Source organism: Phodopus roborovskii, unplaced genomic scaffold (genome assembly GCF_943737965.1).
Source record: "Phodopus roborovskii unplaced genomic scaffold, PHOROB, whole genome shotgun sequence".
Classification (NCBI taxonomy): Eukaryota; Metazoa; Chordata; class Mammalia; order Rodentia; family Cricetidae; genus Phodopus; species Phodopus roborovskii.
Genome location: NW_026126418.1, coordinates 18,993,059 through 19,014,722, shown reverse-complemented (window position 1 = coordinate 19,014,722; position 21,664 = coordinate 18,993,059). Strand labels below are relative to the sequence as shown.

At 36.8% G+C, this 21,664-nt stretch overlaps 1 protein-coding gene across 1 annotated transcript; it reads left to right on the top strand.

Moving 5' to 3' along the window:
* The first annotated feature begins 20,187 nt into the window (after nucleotides 1-20,187).
* On the top strand, nucleotides 20,188-21,168 carry LOC127222031 (olfactory receptor 10AG1). The gene has a single exon (XM_051183944.1). The coding sequence runs from the start codon at nucleotides 20,191-20,193 to the stop codon at nucleotides 21,166-21,168; it is 978 nt and encodes a 325-aa protein (XP_051039901.1). The 5' UTR covers nucleotides 20,188-20,190.
* The last annotated feature ends 496 nt before the right edge of the window (nucleotides 21,169-21,664 follow it).

Sequence of the window (21,664 nt, the reverse complement as noted above, 5' to 3'; positions counted from 1 at the left end):
GTTTCTGAATCAGTAGATTGGAGTGAGGCTAAGGAGTTGTGTCCCTGAATTTAAAGATGACATTGATGCTGCAGGTCTGGGAACGACATGTTGAAGTGCTGCTATAATCACCCACATCAAATAAGCTTTTCTCAAGGATTTGAGCATAAGTGAACAATAAATGGGCATAAAATTCCTTTATTACAATCTTTGATTGAGAGCACATGGAAATACTCCTCACCAACATAAACAAAAAACTAATTGTTTGCTATCTACTTATTTGCATGTAGCAGTATATAAGTAACCTTATAGCAAAATATGTAAAAATACAAATTAAGTAAATATTGTAAGTTTATACTTTATTACACATTCACTACTGTCCCGCACTACCATCTCGCCAGCAAGAACGACGTGGCACACTCAGGATCCTTCTGCAGTAAAGCTTTAATGCATCTTGAGAGGGAGAGCATAAGCTTACAGAGCAGAGACCCCAAACATCTAAAACCCAACCCTTATATAGGTTTACAACCTTCGCCTTGGACGTGTCACCTCCTGATTGGCTGCAGCCCATCAGCCCATATGACGCCACAGGAGAGGCAGAGGTCAAGGGAGGGAAAATCACCCTGCACCTGCGCACTGACTTGTTTACTCTCAATGCCAGCCGGATGCAGGCGCCATCTTGTAATGGAGAATGCAGGGACGGCTCCCTACACACTACCATGTACTTCTGTAACATTCCAGTTGATTTTGACAAAAAAGAATTTTCTACAAAGTGAATACAATCACTCTCCGAAAGATTTTAACCTATTTTCTATTTTTTTACAAGAAAGGCAGATGAATTTAGAGAAGGTAGACAGAAGTCCCTTGAATTTTGAAAGATAATTTTAAGTGCCTCTTCATGACAATATTTTGGTATTACTTCTTAGTTCACTTAACAAATAAAGCCTTATTCTTTCCTAATTTCATACAAACACTACTTCTTATGCTTCCCAGTTGTAGCAGGTCTTATTTTATTGTTATATTTTTAACCTCAGAAGGTAATATTTTCTTCATGCACTTAGAGAGTAAATCAATGATAAAAACCCAACAATGTTTTTTTGTTGATAGTCACATGATTTTGGAAGTGGGTGTAGACAGTTTGCTTGGACAAGTAAAAGAAGTACTAAGTGCTCAAATGGGCCTTGAACTTTTCCTTTGTCAGCTCAAGGGAGCTGCTGATGGCACAGGGCTGGTGAGTGATGTTTGCAGGTGAGACTATGATAATATCAAAATGTGATCTATGAGTCTTCTGCATAGAACTACCCAGGATTTGTGTAAAATATGTGTCTTTACAAGTCTCACCACATCAGCAATAGATATTTTATAACCATAACTGAAAAGTCCACTTTCTTACCTAGACAATACTGAAATTATAGGTGATGAATATCTTTATTGTGCATTGTTATATTGTTTTAGGGGAGTATATTAAACGCTAATTCAATAGATTTTGTTGTTGTTGTGCTTCATTTTGTTTGTGGTAATAGAGATTTAATCTAAGGGCTAGTACAAGTTAGGGTGGTTATCTATCATCAATCAATTCCAATAGATTTAGGTCTTGCTTCACATATTCTAAAATCTATTGTGTTCATTCAAAAATTACAAATGAAATTAGCATTGGTATGTTCTGAGCCTTTTTGTTTAATTAGCAAGGAAGATATTTAATAGATGTCTCAGTATAGTATATGGCTTATAAAAATATGGCTGTTGCTTTAAATATATTTAAATGGTTAGCCTTGAAAACATACAAACAAGTAACATTACATAGAGTAAACATGTTGTATCTAGGAATCTATATGTATCTAGATATACATAACTGTGCATTTACATAAATATGCATATACATACACACATGCATGCAGTAATATGTAGCGGAAAAAGAGGCCATGAAGAAGACCATGGAGCAGTACATGAAAGAGTTTGGAAAGAGTAAAGGGAAAGGAGAAATGCTATAATTTCATTAAAATCTTAATGTTTTTGTAAAAAAATGACTTACATTAACAAGAATGAGTGTGTCTAATTCATTATATGAAATAAGCAATGTGCATGGGTGCAGTTTGCTAAGATTGTATTGTGACATTCTATATTAATAACTTAAATATTATATAAAATATATAGTGCACAGTGTTAGTTCAAACATCACATCAGAATGGATTACTAATATTATACTTAATGAATACACAATTTGACAATCTCAAATTGAATCTTTTATGAAACATTTAAGTTATTACTTTGTTCATAAACATTGTTTACAACATTTTTTAGATATTAGCTTCATTAATTAAAATTCTATGAAAAATATTGTGGCTAGCCATTCCCAACAAGACAACACAAACCCAAGATGGTTGTCGTTAATGTTTTATATTCATTTTCGCCTAAATTGCCCATATCTCTAATCAGTGTTTCATAGGATCAAACACGAATTTCACCATACATGAGAATCACCCAGATTTCTTTAACCCCTCTTCAGGTAAAAGTATGTGCTTACTTCACACACTTCTGCTGCCAAGATTCTGTGCTTAGTTTGGTTTCTTTCAAGACTCATGGTTAACATAAAGGCTTAGTCTCTGGACATCACTACTCTGGCCTCCAATATTAACACACAGGATCTGTACACTCAAAGATGTTACCCAGTGCAGAAAGTAGAAAATAATAACTTAGCCTTCAAGGCAGCCTTTTTTTTTTTAGATTTTTAAAATTTATTTTATATAACCAAGTCCATTTAAATGAAAACAAACATTTATAGACAATATTTGGGAATTTGGGCATCATTCTTTCCAAACTACTTCCTGTTGGTAAGGGGTGCTGTCATGACGGATTCAAAAAGGATTCAGAAATCCTGGCTGTAGTCTGTAAGGCTGTCAAAGCAGCCTTTTAAAAGCCAGCTGTTGTATTTCAAAACACCCAAACAGAAAAATATATCCAGAGTGAGTAAAACAGGAATTCACTTAATCTCATATTCTAAATGCTATTAGTTTAATAGTACATGCTTTTTTGTAAATTTTAAAACTGGGCCTTGAAATCAAATTAGTTTATAGTTTTACCTAACATTTGTATTGGAGTTTTAAAAGGTTAATGTTTGATGTTTTATTAAAAAGCTATGAATTCTGTATAAACAAATAAAATGAAATGCTAAAATAGGTTTCAAGTAGGAGAATGTATGGGTTTTATTTTCTTAATAGCAACTTCAATAAATTAAAGACTGGTTCTATCCAATCAAACCGTTTGATCTGGGTCAGAATGGCTCAAACCAGTTCAAACAGGCTAAAACTGGTTCAAACCAGTTTAGACCAGCTCAAACCAGTTCAAGCCAGTTCAAACTGGTTCATACCAGTTCAAACCTATTCAAGCCGGTTCAGACCTGTTCAAACTGGTTCAAACTGGGTACCTCACTCAGGATGGTTTCTTCAATTGCCATCCATTTGCCTGAGAATTTCAAGATCCCATTGTTTTTTTCTGCTGAGTAGTATTCCATTGTGTAAATGTGCCACATCTCCTTTATCCATTCTTCTGTTGAGGGGCATCTAGGTAGCTTCCAGGTTCTTGCTCTTACAAATACTGCTGCTAGGAACATAGTCCTTGTTGCATGAATGTGGACCTTCACAGAGCCCTAATCTAGTAGCTGATGGTAACAGAAGCTGACACCCACAGCTAAACATTGAGCCAAACTCCTAAAATACAGATGGAGAGAGGGAGGAGTGATAAGAAAACGGGGACAAGCCCCACCCATCCCCACCGCCAGCCTACCCCCCATACCCTGTGCCCTACCCCACCCAAGGTCCTGCTGCTCTGGTTGAGCATTGGGACAGAGGGTGGAGCCACCAGTCCACCCTACTTTGGAGACTTCTCTGAGCAACTCTGAACAAAGGAGACCTGAATATCCATGCAGGACCACCTGTAATTTCCACCGGCTTGGTCTCTGACCCCGCCTCCAGTCCTCTGCTGGAGTCCCGGGCTCCTACCAGAGATCCACCTATCTCTGCGGGTCCACTCGGAGTTCCTGCAAGCAAGTTCCTTGACCCCCAAATCCTGGCCTCTACCAAAGAACAAGGTCTCAGCTGGAGAGCGCCAGTTTCCAGTGAGATCCCACTATCCTGCAAAACCTTCTCAAGTTCCAGCTTGGCCCTCGTCCTCTTCTGCCAGCTATTGGCCAGAGCTATTGGCCAGAGCTATTGGCCAGAGGACCACTGTGAGTACCTGCTGGCATCTTTTTCTGGATCCTCATCCTTGACCCCATTCCTGGATCCCTGTCTGCGGAGAAACCTCCTAGAGAGCTTGGACCACACAGAGCTACAGATATTGAATCTCAGACCCACATAAGCCCTTCAGGGAAGTACCATAGAGAAAGGGGGGAGACACCACCAACACCTACTGGAAGAAACTATTGGAAGAAGGCAATACAAGAGAACACCTAACAACAGAAAGACAAACATGACACCACCAGAATGTAGGGAATCTACACCAACTAGAATGGAACACAACAACAAAGCAGAGGAAGCAAAAGGGTATGACTTAAAAATTACCATCATAAAAATGATAGAGGCCCTCAATGAAGATGTGAGAAAATCCCTTAAAGAAATGGAGGAAAAAACAAACAAATAAGTGGAAGAAATGACTAAATTCCTTAAGGAAAGTACAGATAGCCAAGAAAAAACAATTAACCAGGTGAAGGAAACGGTTCAAGACTTGAAAACTGAAATTGAGAAAATAAAGGCAACACAAATGGAAGGAATGCTTGAAATTGAAAAGCTGGCCAAAAAATCAGCAACTACGGACACAAGCATAACCAATAGAATTCAAGAGATGGAAGAGAGAATCTCAGGCACAGAAGATAAACTAGAAGAAAGATTCATCGACCAAAGAAAATCATAAATCCAACAAATACTTAACACAAAACATCCAGGAAATGTGGGACACCATGAAAAGGCCAAACTTAAGAATAATAGGCATAGACGAAGGTGAGGAAGCCCAGCTCAAAGGTGCCGAAAACATATTCAACAAAATCATGAGGAAAACTTTCCAAATCTGAAGAAGGACATGCCCATGAAAGTACAAGAAGCATACAGAACCCCAAATAGGCTGGACCAAAGAAAAAGGACCCCTCGACATATAATAATCAAAACACCTAGCATAAAGAATAAAGAAAGAATATTAAGAGCAGTGAAGGAAAAAGGACAGGTAACATATAAAGGCAGACCTACCAAAATTACACCTGACTTCTCCATGGAAACCCTCAAGGCCAGAAGGTCTTGGATAGATGTTCTAAAAGTATTAAGAGAACACGGATGCCAGCCTAGGCTACTATATCCAGCAAAACTCTCAATCAATATAGATGGAGAGAACAAGATATTTAATGACAAAACTAGATTTTCCCAATATGTATCTACAAATCCAGCCGTACAGAAAGTATTCCAAGGAAAACTCCAACCCAAGGAAGGTAACTACGCCCACAAAAATGTAGGCAACAGATAATCCAACTATACCAGAAACCAAGGGTGAAGCAGAACAAATATATTCACAATACCACTGCCAGCAACAAACCTAAATCAAACAAGCATCAACAATCAATGGTCTTTACTCAACCTCAATATTAATGGTCTTAACTCACCTATAAAAAGACACAGGCTAACAGAATGGATACGAAGACAGAATCCATCCTTCTGCTGCATACAAGAAACACATCTTAGCTCCAAAGATAGGCATTACCTCAGGGTAAAGGGTTGGGAAAAGATTTTCCAATCAAATGGAAATAAGAAGCAAGCAGGCATAGCTATCCTAATATCTAACAAGTTAGACTTCAAACCAAAATTAGTCAAAAGAGATGAAGACGGTCATTTCATATTCATCTCAGGAGAAATCCATCAACACAAAGTCTCAGTTCTGAACATCTATGCCCCTAATACAAAGTCACCCACATTCGTAAAAGAAACACTACTAAAACTCAAAGCTCATATAAAACCTCACACACGTATAGTGGGAGACTTCAATACACCACTCTCAACAATAGACAGGACTACAAATCAGAAACTCAACAAAGAAACAAAAGAATTAACAGTAGTTATGTCTCAATTGGGGTTAACAGACATCTATTGAACATTCCATCTAAAGATGAAAGAATATACCTTCTTCTCTGCTCCACATGGAACCTTCTCTAAAATCGACCACATACTAGGTGACATAACAAACCTCAACAGATACAAGAGAATAGGAATTGTCCCCTGTATCTTATCGGACCACCATGCTTTAAAATTGGAATTCAACAACACAAATAGCAGAAAACCTGCAAACTCATGGAAACTGAACAATGTGCAATTGCACCACTCCTGGGTCAAAGAAGAAATAAAGAAATTAAAAACTTTCTAATATTCAACGAGAATGAGGATACAACATACCCGAACTTATGGGACACCTTGAAAGCAGTGCTACGAGGGAAGTTCATTTCACTAAGTGCCCATATGAAGAAAACAGAGGATAGTCACATAAGAGAATTAACAGCCCAACTGAAAACCTTAGAACAGAGAGAAGCGAATTCACCCCGCAGGAGTAGACGCCAGGAAATAATCAACTTGAGGGCTGAAATCAACAAAATAGAAACCAGGAAAACAATACAAAAAATCAATGCAAAAAAGAGTTTTTTTTTTTTTTTTTTTTTTTTTTTTTTTGAGAAAATCAACCAGATAGACAAACCGTTATCCAAATTAAAGAAAAAGCATTAGACAGAATATGCAAATTAACAAAATCAGAAAGGAAAAGGGAAACATAACAATAGACACAGAGGAAATCCAGACAATTTTCAGGTCATACTTTGAAATCTGTATTCCACAAAAATTGAAAATTCAAAGGAAATGGACAAGTTTCTGGATAACTATCACTTACCGAAATTAAATCAAGAACAGACAAACAACTTAAATAGACCTATAACCCGCAATGAAATAGAACCAGTCATCAAAAGCCTTCCAACCAAAAAAAGTCCAGGGCCAGATGTATTCAGAGCACAATTCTACCAGACATTCAAGGAAGAACTACTACCACTACTCCTCAAACTGTTCCACAAGATAGAAAGAGAAGGTTCATTGCAAAACTCTTTTTATGAGGCCACAATAACTTTGGTACCCAAACCTCACAAAGACACAACTAAGAAAGAAAACTACAGACCAATATCCCTGATGAACATCGATGCAAAAATACTCAATAAAATACTGGAAAACCGAATTCAAGAATACATCAGAGAAATCATCCACCATGACCAAGTAGGCTTCATACCTGGAATGCAAGGATGGTTTAACATACGAAAATCTATCAACGTGATCCACCATATAAACAAAAAGAAAACAAAAAAACACATATGATTATCTCCCTAGATGCGGAAAAAGCCTTCAACAAAATCTAACACCATTTCATGATAAAGGTATTGGAGAGGTCATGGATAACAGGAACATACCTAAACATAATAACAGCAATATACAGCAAACCAACTGCCAACATCAAACTGAATGGAGAGAAACTTAAGCCAATTCCTCTAAAATCAGGAACAATACAAGGCTGTCTTCTCTCTCCCTATCTCTTCAATATCCTACTAGAAGTTCTAGCTAATGCTATAAGACAACAAAAGGAGATCAAGGGGATCCAAATTGGAAAGGAAGAAGTCAAACTGTCTCTATTTGCAGATGATATGATAGTTTACATAAGAGACCCAATAAACTCTACCAGGGAACTCCTACAGCTGATAAACACCTTCAGCAAACTAGCAGGATACAAGATAAACTCAAAAAAAATCAGTAGCCCTACTTTTTTCAGATGACAATGAGGCAGAGATAGAAATCAGAGAAACATCACCGTTTACAATAGCCACAAGCAACATAAAGTATCTTGGTGTAATGCTTACCAAACAAGTAAAAGACCTATATAAGAAGAACTTTGTGACTCTAAAGAAAGAAATTAAAGAAGATACCAGAAAATGGAAAGATCTCCCATACTCTTGGTTAGGTAGGGTAAACATAGTAAAAATTGCAATCTTACCAAAAGCAATCTACAGATTCAATGCAATCCCCATTAAAATCCCACCACAATTATTCACCGAACTTTAAAGGATAATAATCAACTTTATATGGAAAAACAAAAGACTCAGGATAGCCAAAGCAACCCTATACAATAAAAGAACATCAGGAGGCATCACCATTCCTGACTTTAAGCTCTTCTTCAGAGCTGTAGTTCTGAAAACAGCCTGGTATTGGCATAAAAATAGACAGGTAGACTAATGGAATCGAATTGAAAATCCTGATATTAATCCACGCACCTATGAACACCTGATTTTAGACAAAGCAGCTAAAATTATACAATGGGGCAAGGACAGAATCTTCAACAAATGGTGCTGCCACAACTGGATGAGGGTGTGTAGAAGACTGCAAATAGACCCATGTCTGTAGCCATGCACAAAACGCAAGTCCAAATGGATCAAAGACCTCAACATCAATCCAGCCACATTGAACCTCTTAGAAGAGAAAGTAGGAGGTACCCTTGAACAAATTTGTATAGGAGACTGCTTCTTGAACATAACTCCAGGGGCACAGACACTGAAAGAAACAATTAATAAATGGGACCTCTTCAAACTTAGAAGCTTCTGTAAGGCAAAGGACACAGTGGACAAGACCAAACAGCAGCCCACAGACTGGGAAAAGATTTTCACCAACCCTATATCCGACAAAGGGCTGATCTTCAAAATACACAAAGAACTCAAGGAACTAGTCAACAAAACACCAAATAACCCTATTAAAAATGGGGTACAGACCTGAAGAAAGAATTATCAATGGAGGAAATCAAAAAAGCTGAACGACACTTAAGAAAATGCTCCACATCCTTAGCTATCAGGGAAATGCAAATCAAAACAACTTTGAGATACCATTTTACCCCTGCCAGAATAGCTAAAATTAGAAACACCAGTGATGACTTATGTTGGAGAGGATGTGGAGAAAGTGGAACACTCCTCCACTGCTGGTGGGAGTGCAAACTCATACAGCCATTTTGGAGATCAGTATGGCAGTTCCTCAGGAAAATGGGAATTTGTTTACCACAGGACCTGGCAATCCCTCTCTTAGGCATATACCCAAAGGATTCATATCCATGCAACAAAGACATCTGTTCAACTATGTTCATAGCAGCACTATTTGTAGTAGCAAGAACCTGGAAGCAACCTAGATGCCCCTCAATTGAAGAATGGTTAATGAAGATGTGGCACATCTACACAATGGAATACTACTCTGCAAATAATAATAATAATAATAATGGTATCTTGAAATTCGCAGGCAAGTGGATGGCACTTGAAGAAACCATCATGAATGAGGTAACCCAGTCACAAAAAGAGGAACACAGTATGTACTCACTCATATCTTGATTTTAGACCTAGATCAAATGGTCACCAGACTATAATTCATATCACCAGATGAACTAGGATACAAGGTGTATTCTAAGAGATTCATATAAAGTCCCTCACAGAACTGGGAAGGGACAAGTCCCCCAGAGCTCAGGTGAAGTGGGGGAGGACAGCAAATGGAGAGAGAAGTAGGAGAAAATGAGAGGGAGGAAAGGAAAACATGTGCAACCAGGAAGATTGAGCCTGGTTAGGAATAGAAGATATGAAAGAGAGAGAGAGAGACAGAGACACAGAGAGTGAACTTAAAAGAGGGAGCCAATATTGGTTTGAAGATAAAATTGAACACAAAGAAAGGTCAAGAGAACTACAAGACTGCTCCCAACTAACAATCTCAGCTTCCCTGGAAAGGCTATCATAAATACCCTTTCCAGAGAGTGAGATCAACAACTAACTTATCCATGGAGCCCTCAATTAATGCTTGTTGAAAATAGGAGCAAACACCCATACATAAACACTGAGTCGAACTATAACCCAGAAGCAGATGGAGAGGACAAGACCATGCGGCAGAAGCACATAGAGACAGCTTACCTGAACAAGGAGGAGCTAACAGCCACTAGACTGATAGCTTGGAATCCAGCATGGGACTGACTCAGGCCCCCCTGAATATGGGTCTCAGCCAGAAGGTCTGAGCAGTCTGAGAGACCTCAGACAGTGGAGCCAGGATGTATCCCTGGTGCACAAAAGGACTTTGTGATCATATCCCACATGGAGGGATAACTGCCTTAATCTAGAGACAGGAGAGAAGCCCTAGTCCCTACTTCACAGGAGCTGTCATATCTACATGACCCCAACTGGATGGCATTCCCCTACATATGGAATTGGGTTGGGGGATGGGAGGGGAGGGTGGTTAGATTTCAGGTGAGAGGGCAGAGAGGGTAAAAGGGAGGGAGGGAGGGAGGGAGGGAAAAGGGAGGGAGGGAGAGGGAACTGGGATCGACATGTAAAATAATAATAAATTAAATTAAAAAAAATTCTTTGACTCCAAAATTTAAGTTGAAGGAAAAGTTACTGGGGAAAAGGATTTCTATTTTTGTTTCCACAGAAAATGAAAAGATGTGGATTCCTTCCAGACTAATGTGGTTTGATCACGCCATACCGCCTGAAACAGAGTACAAGCTGATTCTACATTCAAAACAGCTGCACAAAACAGCCCTACAGACTACAGCCAGGATATCTGAATCTTCTTCGAATCCCCCAAGACAGCGCCCCTTACCAGCAGGAAGTAGTTTGGAAAGAACGACGCCCAAATTCCCAAATATTGCGTATAAATGTTTGTTTTCATTTAATTGGACTTTGTTATATAAAATAAATTAAAATAAAATAAAAAACCAAGAAGACAGTTTAAAGTTTCCTGCTTTGCTGAAGAGTCTGCCAGACACACTATGGCCTATGGGCTGAAGATGGAAGATTACAAAAGAACTTCGGGTGACCTGGCAATGAGTTGTCTCTGTCATTTCTAGAGCTTATATATTATCCTTCTGTGGTCTTTGAAGGAGTTGAAGACAGATAGTTATGGTTATAGTTTTTATTAGTTAGGATTTAAGATAAGTTATTTAGACTTTAGACACTCAAAGATAGAATAGATGATGGAATATTTTCTTCAAATATTGCTAAATGTTAATGGACTAAATATTGTTAACTGTGATTCTTGCTTGATAACTGGTGTGTTATATATTTTGCTATGTTAAGGTTAAAACGCTTCTTTTTATTTAGACAGAAAAGAGGAGATGATGGGAGATGCCATTATGTATATATGTTTCTCATTCTGGTTAATGAATAAAGACTGTTGGCCAATCGGGAAGGAAGATAAGAGGGACTAGGAGACAAGGAGGAAAGAAAAAGTAGAAAGGAGGAGTCAAGCTGGAGAGCCTGGAGCCATTCCTCTGCCATTGGTAAGACTACGTGGAAATACATAAAAATGGGTTAATAATTAAGATAGAGCTAGCCGATAAGCAACTAGTAGTGGGCCAACAGATTATATATATAAAAAAATAATTGGAAGTAGCAAATGACCTGGAATTGACAGACGTGCATAATTAAAACAATGTTCTCTAAAAACTTAAGATCAAAAGTGGGCTGGGTCTCCTCATTCATATTGTCATATGTGGTAAATACTTTAAATAATGTGGCAATGTGTAAACAAATATATTATACCTTGAAATATCTTTTGTTCAATTCCATTTTTCACCTCCTAACATAAATTGAAAGGTAAATTGAAAAGCACCTAATTTGTATAGTATATTAGAATATAAGGAGATTTTTTAATAATGCCTAAGAATAACTTGATCAGTTAATTTGTAAATAGATCATTTCTCATTTTTATTGCTTTAGAGTTTAAAAGGCTAATGCCAGCTATGGACTTCTGTCCCTGTTATCACTGTGGTAGTATCCCTGACAGCAGAGACAGGTCTGTGGATGGCTGTGCTGCTTCTTCCTTTTCACCCACATGTAAGATGTAGGTTTTTCTGCCGCCCAGTGTTGTCCCGCTGCCGCACCAGCCCCAAATAATCACAGAGACTCTGTATTTGATACAATGCTGTTGGCCCGGTTACTTGTTTCTTCTGGGCTAGCTCTGTCTTAATTATTAACCCATTTCTGCTGATCTATGTATTTCTCTTACTGGGGAGCTGGCCGGCATACTGCTTTCTCCAGACTCTCCATGTTGACTCCTCCTTACTACTTCCTATTTCCTCTTTGTCTCCTAGTCCCTCCTATTTTTCTTTCCTATTGGCCAACAGTGCTTTATTATTAACCAGTATGAGAAACATATATACATAATGGCATCTCCTATCACCCACAAGCCATTACATGTCATCAAGTTATATTTATTTTTCTTGGCCTATAGAAAGTCAAAGAAAAGGGAAAGGTCACTTTAAAGGTTAGTGTTGTTCACACCAATAGACAGAGTGGAAGGATTTCTTTCTTTTGAAAAAATACATGCAGGGGTTATGACAATGTTACTGTTTCTATTATCATTTACTCTACTTTGTTATTTGATTTGGCTGGGGTGTGGCAGGGAATAGGTCATATCTGATGCCATTTGTTCTCCAGGGAGGGTCAGAGCAGGAAAAAAAAAAAAAAAAAAAAAAAAAAAAAAGACATCCCATATGAGCTCAGCTACCTAGAACAAGAAATAATATTGCAATTTCAATTTTTCTCTCATAACTCCATAAATCCTAGGGATTAAATCATGGCATAATCTCATAAACAAGCAAGATTACATTTGATTTGTGTAAGAATTTTATCATCAGCCCTTCACCAATATTGCTTAAAATGCCTATCCTGATACTAAGGGACAAATATTTATTTATTTGTCCACAGGGCATTTGCATAAACAATCATCACAAAGTCACCATGTACAAATATGACTGAGTTCATCTTTATAAAAAGTTCAATGGGCAAATAGGATACTGGGATGTCTCTCAATGGTCTTCTAGTTCCCTACTTTCAGTTACAGTAAGCACCTTTGCATGTTACTACTGCATGTCATTCAATCTATAGCTGAGAAAAAATTACCTTCCTCTTCCACTCTGTGGTGAAAAAAAAGAAGAAAAAGAGGAGGAAGGGAAAGAGGATGAAAATAAAGAGGAAGAAGAGGAGAAAGAAGAGGAAAACTCTAATCACCAGTCCCTGAAGTTTGCATGTAAGTGTATTTCTACATTAAATAACTGACTACATCATAGTGGTTTGACTTGATCTATAAGAAGTGTTGGTATGTAAGAGGTTAGGAGGTAAGTGGCTTCATGGTCTCATAACCCTTCTTTTGATTTCTTGTTTAGTTTGTTGTTTTTGTTATGTTTTGTTATTGAGGGACTTGAAAAGAGAGTTCCAAATACGTATACAGATACAGAAAGTAGCTATTACTAGGTAATAAAGATGCTGAATTTCCAAGATGGCTTGCTTCTTCCTCATCCTCCTAACCTAGACAAATTCCTAGTAGCTTAGACAGGCTGTATGGATCTTTTCTTCAGATAGGAAAGACTCCTGCTGACAGACTGGCTCAACAACTTCAAGACTAGATCAGCACATGTTTACACAAAAGTTGTGAGCCAATCAGCCATCCTTTCTTTCCTTGAACTGGCTAACTCAAAATTAGGGAAGTAAGATCCTTCAGACCCTTTAAAACTCTTAGAGCTGAAGAAAAATTGGGCTTTGCCATCCTGAACCACTATGCCCCATTTGAGGGGTGTCTTTATCTCTATATGCTTTCTGAAGCAATTGCTGATAGGTCTGCTCTTGTTTGTGACTTTGCAATTTCTCTGCTGCTATTTGTTGTATTGAAGATATTTTCTGCTGTTTAATCATTTAACTGGCAGATAAAATAAATCTAATCAAAAGTACTGGATTAACACTCTGAAGGCTAACAGATAAATAAGTAGGAGCAACATGATAGGGAAAGAATTTCTAATTAGTAGGTTCACACAACAAATCCAGAAGAAGAAAAAGAAAACTTCTAGTGGATGCCTATCCCATAATTAAACCAACATTCACTCACTGTTTGAATGAGTTTTAACTCCTAATTAAATCACTGGCAAGAAATAATAAGATTACTGTACTTTGTAATCTACAGCTGTTTATACCTAGCTCTGAAGGCAGTGATCATCTTCGAAATGAATATGAAAAAATATCACAGAAAAACACCACTACCCAGACAACTCTCATAAAAGAAGTCATTTAAATGGGGACTTACAGTTTCAGAGATTCACTCCATTATCATCATGGTGGGAAGCATGGCAGCAGACATGGCAACCATAGTGCTGGAAAAGTAGTTGAAAGTTAATCCATCCTAATCTACAGGCATAGAGAGAAATAGATACTTGGTCTGGCACAGGCTTTTGAAACTTCAAACTCACCCCACAGTGACACTCTTCCTCCCACAAGGTCATGCCTCTTAATCCTTTCAAATAGTGCTGCTTGATAGTAACTAAGAATTCACATGTGTGAGCCTATGGGAACCATGCTTATTTAAACCACTATACATAGGTGGACAATAACAACTATCCCAAGCTACTTTCTTAATCCAGAAAAATGACCAATAATTCACCAATTACTATTATATTAGAATTATGTAACTGTTATTTACATACTAAAACATTCCATTCCTATGTGAGAATGTGACTTAGAAACCCTGCAAAAATGGCAAGACTCCCAACTTTAAAAATGTAGTAACTATTACTGTGAGGGGACTTCTCTGTGGAATCACTTAAGGTTATGTAGGGAGTTGTGCAGCTATATAGCTTTCATAAGTCATCACCTTCGCTATGGCAGGTTATCTGGGGATGCACATGTCTTTGTGTCTCCCATGCTTCTGTAATTGATTCACTATCCACACTCAAATTAATTAACTGTTTCAACAAGCTAATCTTTGGGGAATCAGTTGTTCTGACATTTATGTTTCTTGGTCTGGTGTGAGTGGAGAATTCTTTCCACGGTTCACAAAATAGTAATCCCCCACCCGAAGTCCTTTGGTGCACCAGGGATACATCCTGGTTCCACTGTCAGAGGTCCTTTAGACTGCCCAGGCCTTCTAACTGAGACCCATGTTCAGGGGTTCTCAGTTGGTCCATTGCTGGTTTCCCAGCTATCAGACTGGAGTCCATTAGCTCCCCCTTGTTTGGGTCAGTTGTCTCTGTGGATTTCTATAGAATGGTCTTGTCTCCATTTTCTTATCCCTCCTCCCTCTCTGCATCTGGATTCCAGTTCTGCTCAGAGTTTGGCTATGGGTTTCTGCTTCTGTTTCTGAAGAAAACATTTTTGAGAAATTAGACTTTATTCTAATTCTGCTATTTTGTTATAACACAACTCTTATTAGCATTGACTTTTACAACATATTTATGTGCGTTTCTTTTCAAATAATAATCTTTGTAAACAAGTTCAGCCATTACAAATTAAAGAGGTCTTACTGTGTGTTTCAACAAAAAATAGAACCCATCTGTCCACTTTTATTGTACAGTCTTTGTTCATCTGTAATTTTCCTTTTTGGGGGAGTCTATGTTTTATGTAGCCATTGATAATATTTTAAAAGTAAGGTTAAGTATGAAACTATATTTATTTATATTTTAAAATTTGGATGGGAAATGGAAAATAAGATTTGGGTATTTTGTCACCTTAGCTGCCCATGCAATATGAAGAAGAGGAATGGTTATAAAATATAAAAGTGTTTACTATTTAATGCACAGACTCAAAACTGACCAAAGTCCTGAGAGTATGTTTCTGTGGATCTTTAGACCTAACAGGGACATTTATTTCACCTTTTTTACCCACAATGATCCATGGAACAAAGTTGAAAACATGTTGCGAAGAATGTAAAACCTGGAAGATGGGAAGGAGAGGTAGAAATTGTATTCTTGGTTCTTGTAATCATGAACTCACAGCACCTTTGGTTTTCTGTATGAAACCTGAAAAAGATTAAGTCAGTTAAAAATTCCAGCATGGTATACACATTGGAGTACTACTCAACAATAAAAAGCAATGACATCTTGAAATTTGAAGGCAAATGGATGGAACTAGAAGAAACCATCCTGAGTGAGGTAACCCAGACAGAAAAAATGTAAACACGGTATGTACTCACTCATTAAGTGGATAGTAGACATAGAGCAAAGGATTACTTACCCACAGTCCACAATTCTAGAGAAGAAAGGAAACAAGGAGGACCCTGAGAGAGACATACATGGACTCCCAAGAAAGGGAAAGGGACAAAATAAACTGAGTAAATGAGGAGCATGGTAGGAGTAGGAGGGGAGGTAGGAGGGAAGGGAAGGGAGAAATGGAAGGAAAGGAGAACATGAGAGATCAGGAAGGTCACATGGGGGAAGGACAGAGAAGGAGAGCAAGGAAAGTGATACCTTGATAGAAGGAACCATTGTGGGGTTAGCAAGAAACCTGGCACTAAGAAAGTTTCCAGTTATCCACACAGATAACCCCAAGGAAGAATTTAAGCAATAATGAAAAGGTACATTAACTGCCCTTACCCTATATTAAGATTGATGACTGCCTTAATTGCCATAATAGAGCCATCATCCAGTAACTTATGGATGCAGATGCAGACATCCACAGCTAAGCATTGGGCAAACTCCTGGGGTTCAGATGAAGAAAGAGAGGAGTGATAATACTAGCAAAAGTGTCAAAACTAATAAATAAATAAAACAAATAAATAAAAAGATATGAACTTGGTAGAAAAGTAATATTAGAACAGTTTAGGGAAATTGGAGAGAAAATATGAAGGAATGGATATAATCTTTAGATATAATATACATGAATGAAGTTACCAAGAATTAAATATATTTAAAAATTATAAAGCTAATTTCATTCACTAGTATTTGAAAGGAAAAGTACCATAAATGCTTTGGAACACATGATTTAACTAAATCCAAGCATTCACATCACCAATTCACATCACCAGTCCTAAATAAGATCAAAGAAAGCCTGAGCTAAATGCATTTATTTGTAATTATACAAAATATTTCTATAAAATAAAAACTTGGAATCAAATGAATTTCCATTAATATGTGAGCAAAGACATATCAAAACATCCCAAAGTCAGAGGAAAATATCCTAAAATGGACTATTGGTTTACTATACTGATAAAATTAAGATGAAACTAGAATCTTCCTATAGAGCAAAAGGTTCACATTCCCAAATTAAACAACACCACAGATTATGGATGATGTAGACTTGATATGCTCGGTGCCCTGGATCGAGCCTTGATATGTATATGTCCCATATTTGTGGGAGAGACAATCTGTATATGATGTATAGACTCTGAATCTTAATTGTGGGATAGATTTGGATATACATACATAATGTAATATTTCATAATTTTAAAGATCATGTCTATATTTCAAGTAAATGTTTGATTTTGTAAAAATTGTGTTGGTAGTTTTACAATTTACAAATGACATGAACTAAAAAAAATAAAAAAGAATTAAATGCACACTTATGTAAAGTGATTTCTTTTTCACAGTTGAATATATTAAACATAAACATTATCATATCACAGCATGCATTTTTGCTTTTGAAACTTGTCCCTAAATATTCATTGTGCCACATAATAAAAGTTAACCTTGCTTCTCTTTTGCACCATTTGAATTTTACCTGCAAATATAGTTCACAGACTGATTCAGTAACTGACACTGACCTTCTGAGAAATTAGGCAAGTAATAGATGCTTCTATGGCATGAAACTAGAATATATAATGCTTGTGCATTGGAAAACTTCATCAACCAATAGTGAGTTGTAAAATATTAACAAGAAAGTTAAATTTTGTGATTAAATATTATAGACCCTCAAAGACAGAATGTTACCTGACTAGAGTAATATCCTTCACATTTTAAAAATATATTGAAACATTCTCTCTTATTGCAGCAAAGGCAAGGACTCTGTTGCAGAAGTCTGAAGCTCTCAAAACATGTTGATCTTATACACGATAGTATTAAAACAGCAGTCCGTAGATTCATCATATTCAATCTGGAAGCATTAATCAGTTTTTACAGACAATTTTCATAAATTACAGTAGACACTTTCATGTGTGGGCCACACAATTAGTGAAAATATATGGATATATTATAATATTAAATATGTGGGATATTATACATGCTATTAGTGGATGCTCAAAAGCGTATTTGAGGGAGTCAGGGTGTTGTTTGAGAAGGTAAGTGTTAGCTTTGCAAGCATAATGACTTGAGTTTGATACATCAGATCTTTGAAATAGCGGGAGTCAGTGGTATGCATCTGTAACCCTAGTATCCCTACATTGGGATGAGAGGCAGAGACAGGAGCTGGAAGCTCAGCCTTAAGCGGTCCTAAAGTACACATTGTAACTGCATCCATGAAAAAAATAGGAAAATGTGATATGTAAGGTGTGATCCATAAACACTTACCTAAATTCTGTTTAGAAACCATGCTAGTAGTTATACTTATAATTTTTGTTTGTGTTTTTTGTGACAGGGTTTCTCCTCATTGCTTTGGAGCCTGGAGCCTATCATGGAACTAGCTCTGTAGAGCAGGATGGCCTCGAGCTCAAAGAGATCCACCTGCCTCTGCCTCCTGAGTGTGGGAATTAAAAGTGTGACTTAGAGATACAAATTTCACTGCTGAGAAGGGCTGTGATACTCTAAATATGGAAGACAGTCCAGTGTGTAGGGCAGAACACAGGCTCCTTTATGACAAGAAATCCTGGCTTTGTGAATTGGGAGAAAAACAACAGAGAAACAAAGTCATTTCAGTGGAAGAATTTCAACTGCAGCAGCTGAATATAGTTCACCTCTTTTTCTAAAGTTAAACTAAGCAATTAATTACTATTTCATTTTGAGAGGAATTCCCCAAGAAAGGCATGTCATCTGTGCCAGCAAGGGGTGGCTACATAGATGGGTTCATTCAGAGATCGTGGCTCTGAAATAGAACAAGAACAATTACCACCTGAGTGTCTACTAGAAATTAATATCACACATGAGCCAAGGTCATTTCCAGGGGTAGTGTATACATTTCTATTTTAAGAGTACAGAATATCCAGCTACTACCTTTTGCTGGTAGAGTGATTTCCTAAGGAAGATTCGATAAGTGGCTAAAAGCCACTTGTATTTTCAAAATCAATTTGATGAAGTTGAATCCAGGTAATATATAATTGTGCTGCTACAATATATTATTTAGGATATTTCTCAACTTGAAAATTAAGTCATGGATTTCTGAGAAAACCATCTAAATGTAAGCTAATTACTTAATACAGCTACTGTATCTATTGATTTCCCTAACTGTAAAGTGAAAAACTACATGTCAAAAATATTAGTGGTAATAATAGTGTTCTTAATGTACCTGAAATCATCTTAAACTAGTACTAATTAAAGTGAGAACATATGAGGATATTTGCTGAAATTTATTGACTCATGTATTAATTCAAAGTAGAAATGAATGTACTCAAACATATATGTGTAATATAGAGTTTAGTAAAAAAAGGAAAACACATGAGAAATTCATAGAGAAAAGAATTCACATGAGAATAAAAGAACACTACAAAAAGCAAAGTTTCTGTGACAGCTTATAAATTGAAGTTAATTTTATAGAATATACCAAGTTTGTTTCTCATAAACATGTCAACTGAAGCTATGTACTCCTTTAAACAGGAAATTACTATAACTCTGAGCTGCATGCCCTCCCAGTATTTGTGGTTTGTATAAACTAGAATAGAGCTGTTAGCTGAAATATTTTCGGGGAAGAGTGTTGAGGTTGAGGTTTTCATACCTAGCATCTTGGGAGGAGAAGGGCAAAAAGTAGAGTCATAATAAACTGTTTTTTTTTTCATCAGAAAATTTAGCTTCAGAATATTGACTATAATTAAAATATGAAAAGGAAGATTATTTTTTTTTGAATGAGCAGTCACACATAACAATGGAAAAGTTTTGTAACGAAAAATGGTAGAGATAAAATAGTATAAATCAAGACAAAATGCTAAAAAACAAGCTAACACAATTACCTCTCAATGATAAAATAATGTTTGTTGATGATATACACGAATAAATTATATGCATGTCAGATTATATATATATATATATATATATCAATAAAATTTATGACACTTATGTATTGAATTACTTTCAGCAATATATTTGTTTTTGAGGCATCAACTCTCAAAATTAGAGTAAGGAGAATGAAGATTTAATGTATCATAAGGCATATGTATATGTGATTCAGTCATTTTAAGAATTTAATGCAGTTCAAAACATAATTGAGTTAACAATTTCAAATTTGTCATGTCTGTAGATGAAGATCAATTTAAAACAGAAAGATCAAATGTCTCTACACTGATAGAATTTATTCTTCTGGGGTTTTCTGATGTTCCTAGTCTGCAATGGATGCTGTTTATGATATTTTTTGTCATGTATCTAACTATTCTGATGTGCAACAGCATTATAATACTGTTAACAAAAACTGACCCTGCTCTCCAGACACCTATGTATTTTTTCCTTAGCAACTTTTCCTTTTTAGAAGTTTGTTATGTAACAGCTACTATGCCAAGAATGCTTATGGATCTTTACACCCTAAAAGGAAACATTTCTGTGCTTGCTTGTGCAACACAAATGTATTTTGTCCTTATGTTGGGAGGCACAGAGTGCCTCTTGTTGGCAGCAATGGCATATGACCGCTATGTGGCCATTTGCAAACCTTTACAATATGCTTTACTCATGAAGGATAAAGTTTGTTTGCAGCTGGTAGCTGCCTCCTGGATCAGTGGGATTCCAGTAGAAATTGGGCAGACCTACCAGATATTCTCTTTGCATTTTTGTGCTTCTAACAAAATTAACCACTTTTTCTGTGACATCCCCCCACTACTCAAGCTTGCTTGTGGTGACACTTTTGTGAATACAGTAGCAGTCTATGTTGTTGCAGTGGTGTTCGTCATGGTTCCATTTCTTATGATCATTGTCTCCTATGTCAAGATTATTTGCAACATCATGAAAATGTCCTCAGCAAAAGGGAGGGCCAAGGCCTTTTCCACATGCTCTTCTCACCTTATAGTTGTAATCTTGTTTTATGGGACAGCTAGCATCACTTATTTACAACCCAAACCAAATCAGTCAGAAGGAATGGGGAAGCTGCTTTCTCTTTTCTACACCATTTTGATCCCGGCTTTGAATCCTATTATATACACTCTGAGGAACAAGGACATCATGATGGCACTGAGGAAATTCCAAAATAAGTTGCTGACATGGTGGGAAAGCTTAAAGTAGAAAAATACAGATGCATACAAATGAAAACTCAAGGTTGGTTTTTGCAAAACTTAATGCTGAAAGTCTGTTTTGTGATTAACAAATTGCAATGTTTTAAAAGACACTTGTTTTACAGAGTTTATTGTATTGAGTATATTGAGTATGAATGAACAAATTGTGAAAATATAATTTTTTTAAGTTCCATCAATGCCTCCATTGTTAACTATTGTGTTTTCAAGCAACTTGTGCAGTTCCATGTATGATAGTTAAGTTACCACCAAGTTTTGGGGTCACTTGCTAAAATGAGCTCTATCTAACCTTTTACTCCTCTTTGGTTTGCTTTCCTTTGTTTGTAAGTTTGGATTTGTTGCCTTTATTTGTGGCTAAATGTCCCTGACCCCTGATTCATCTTCAGACAATGCTCCATGGGTCAGTTTTCTAAACTTTTTAATTTGTGTTTTGTGAATATTTGGGTGGATTTGGTTCCTGAAATAACCAATATTGATCATATTTCAAA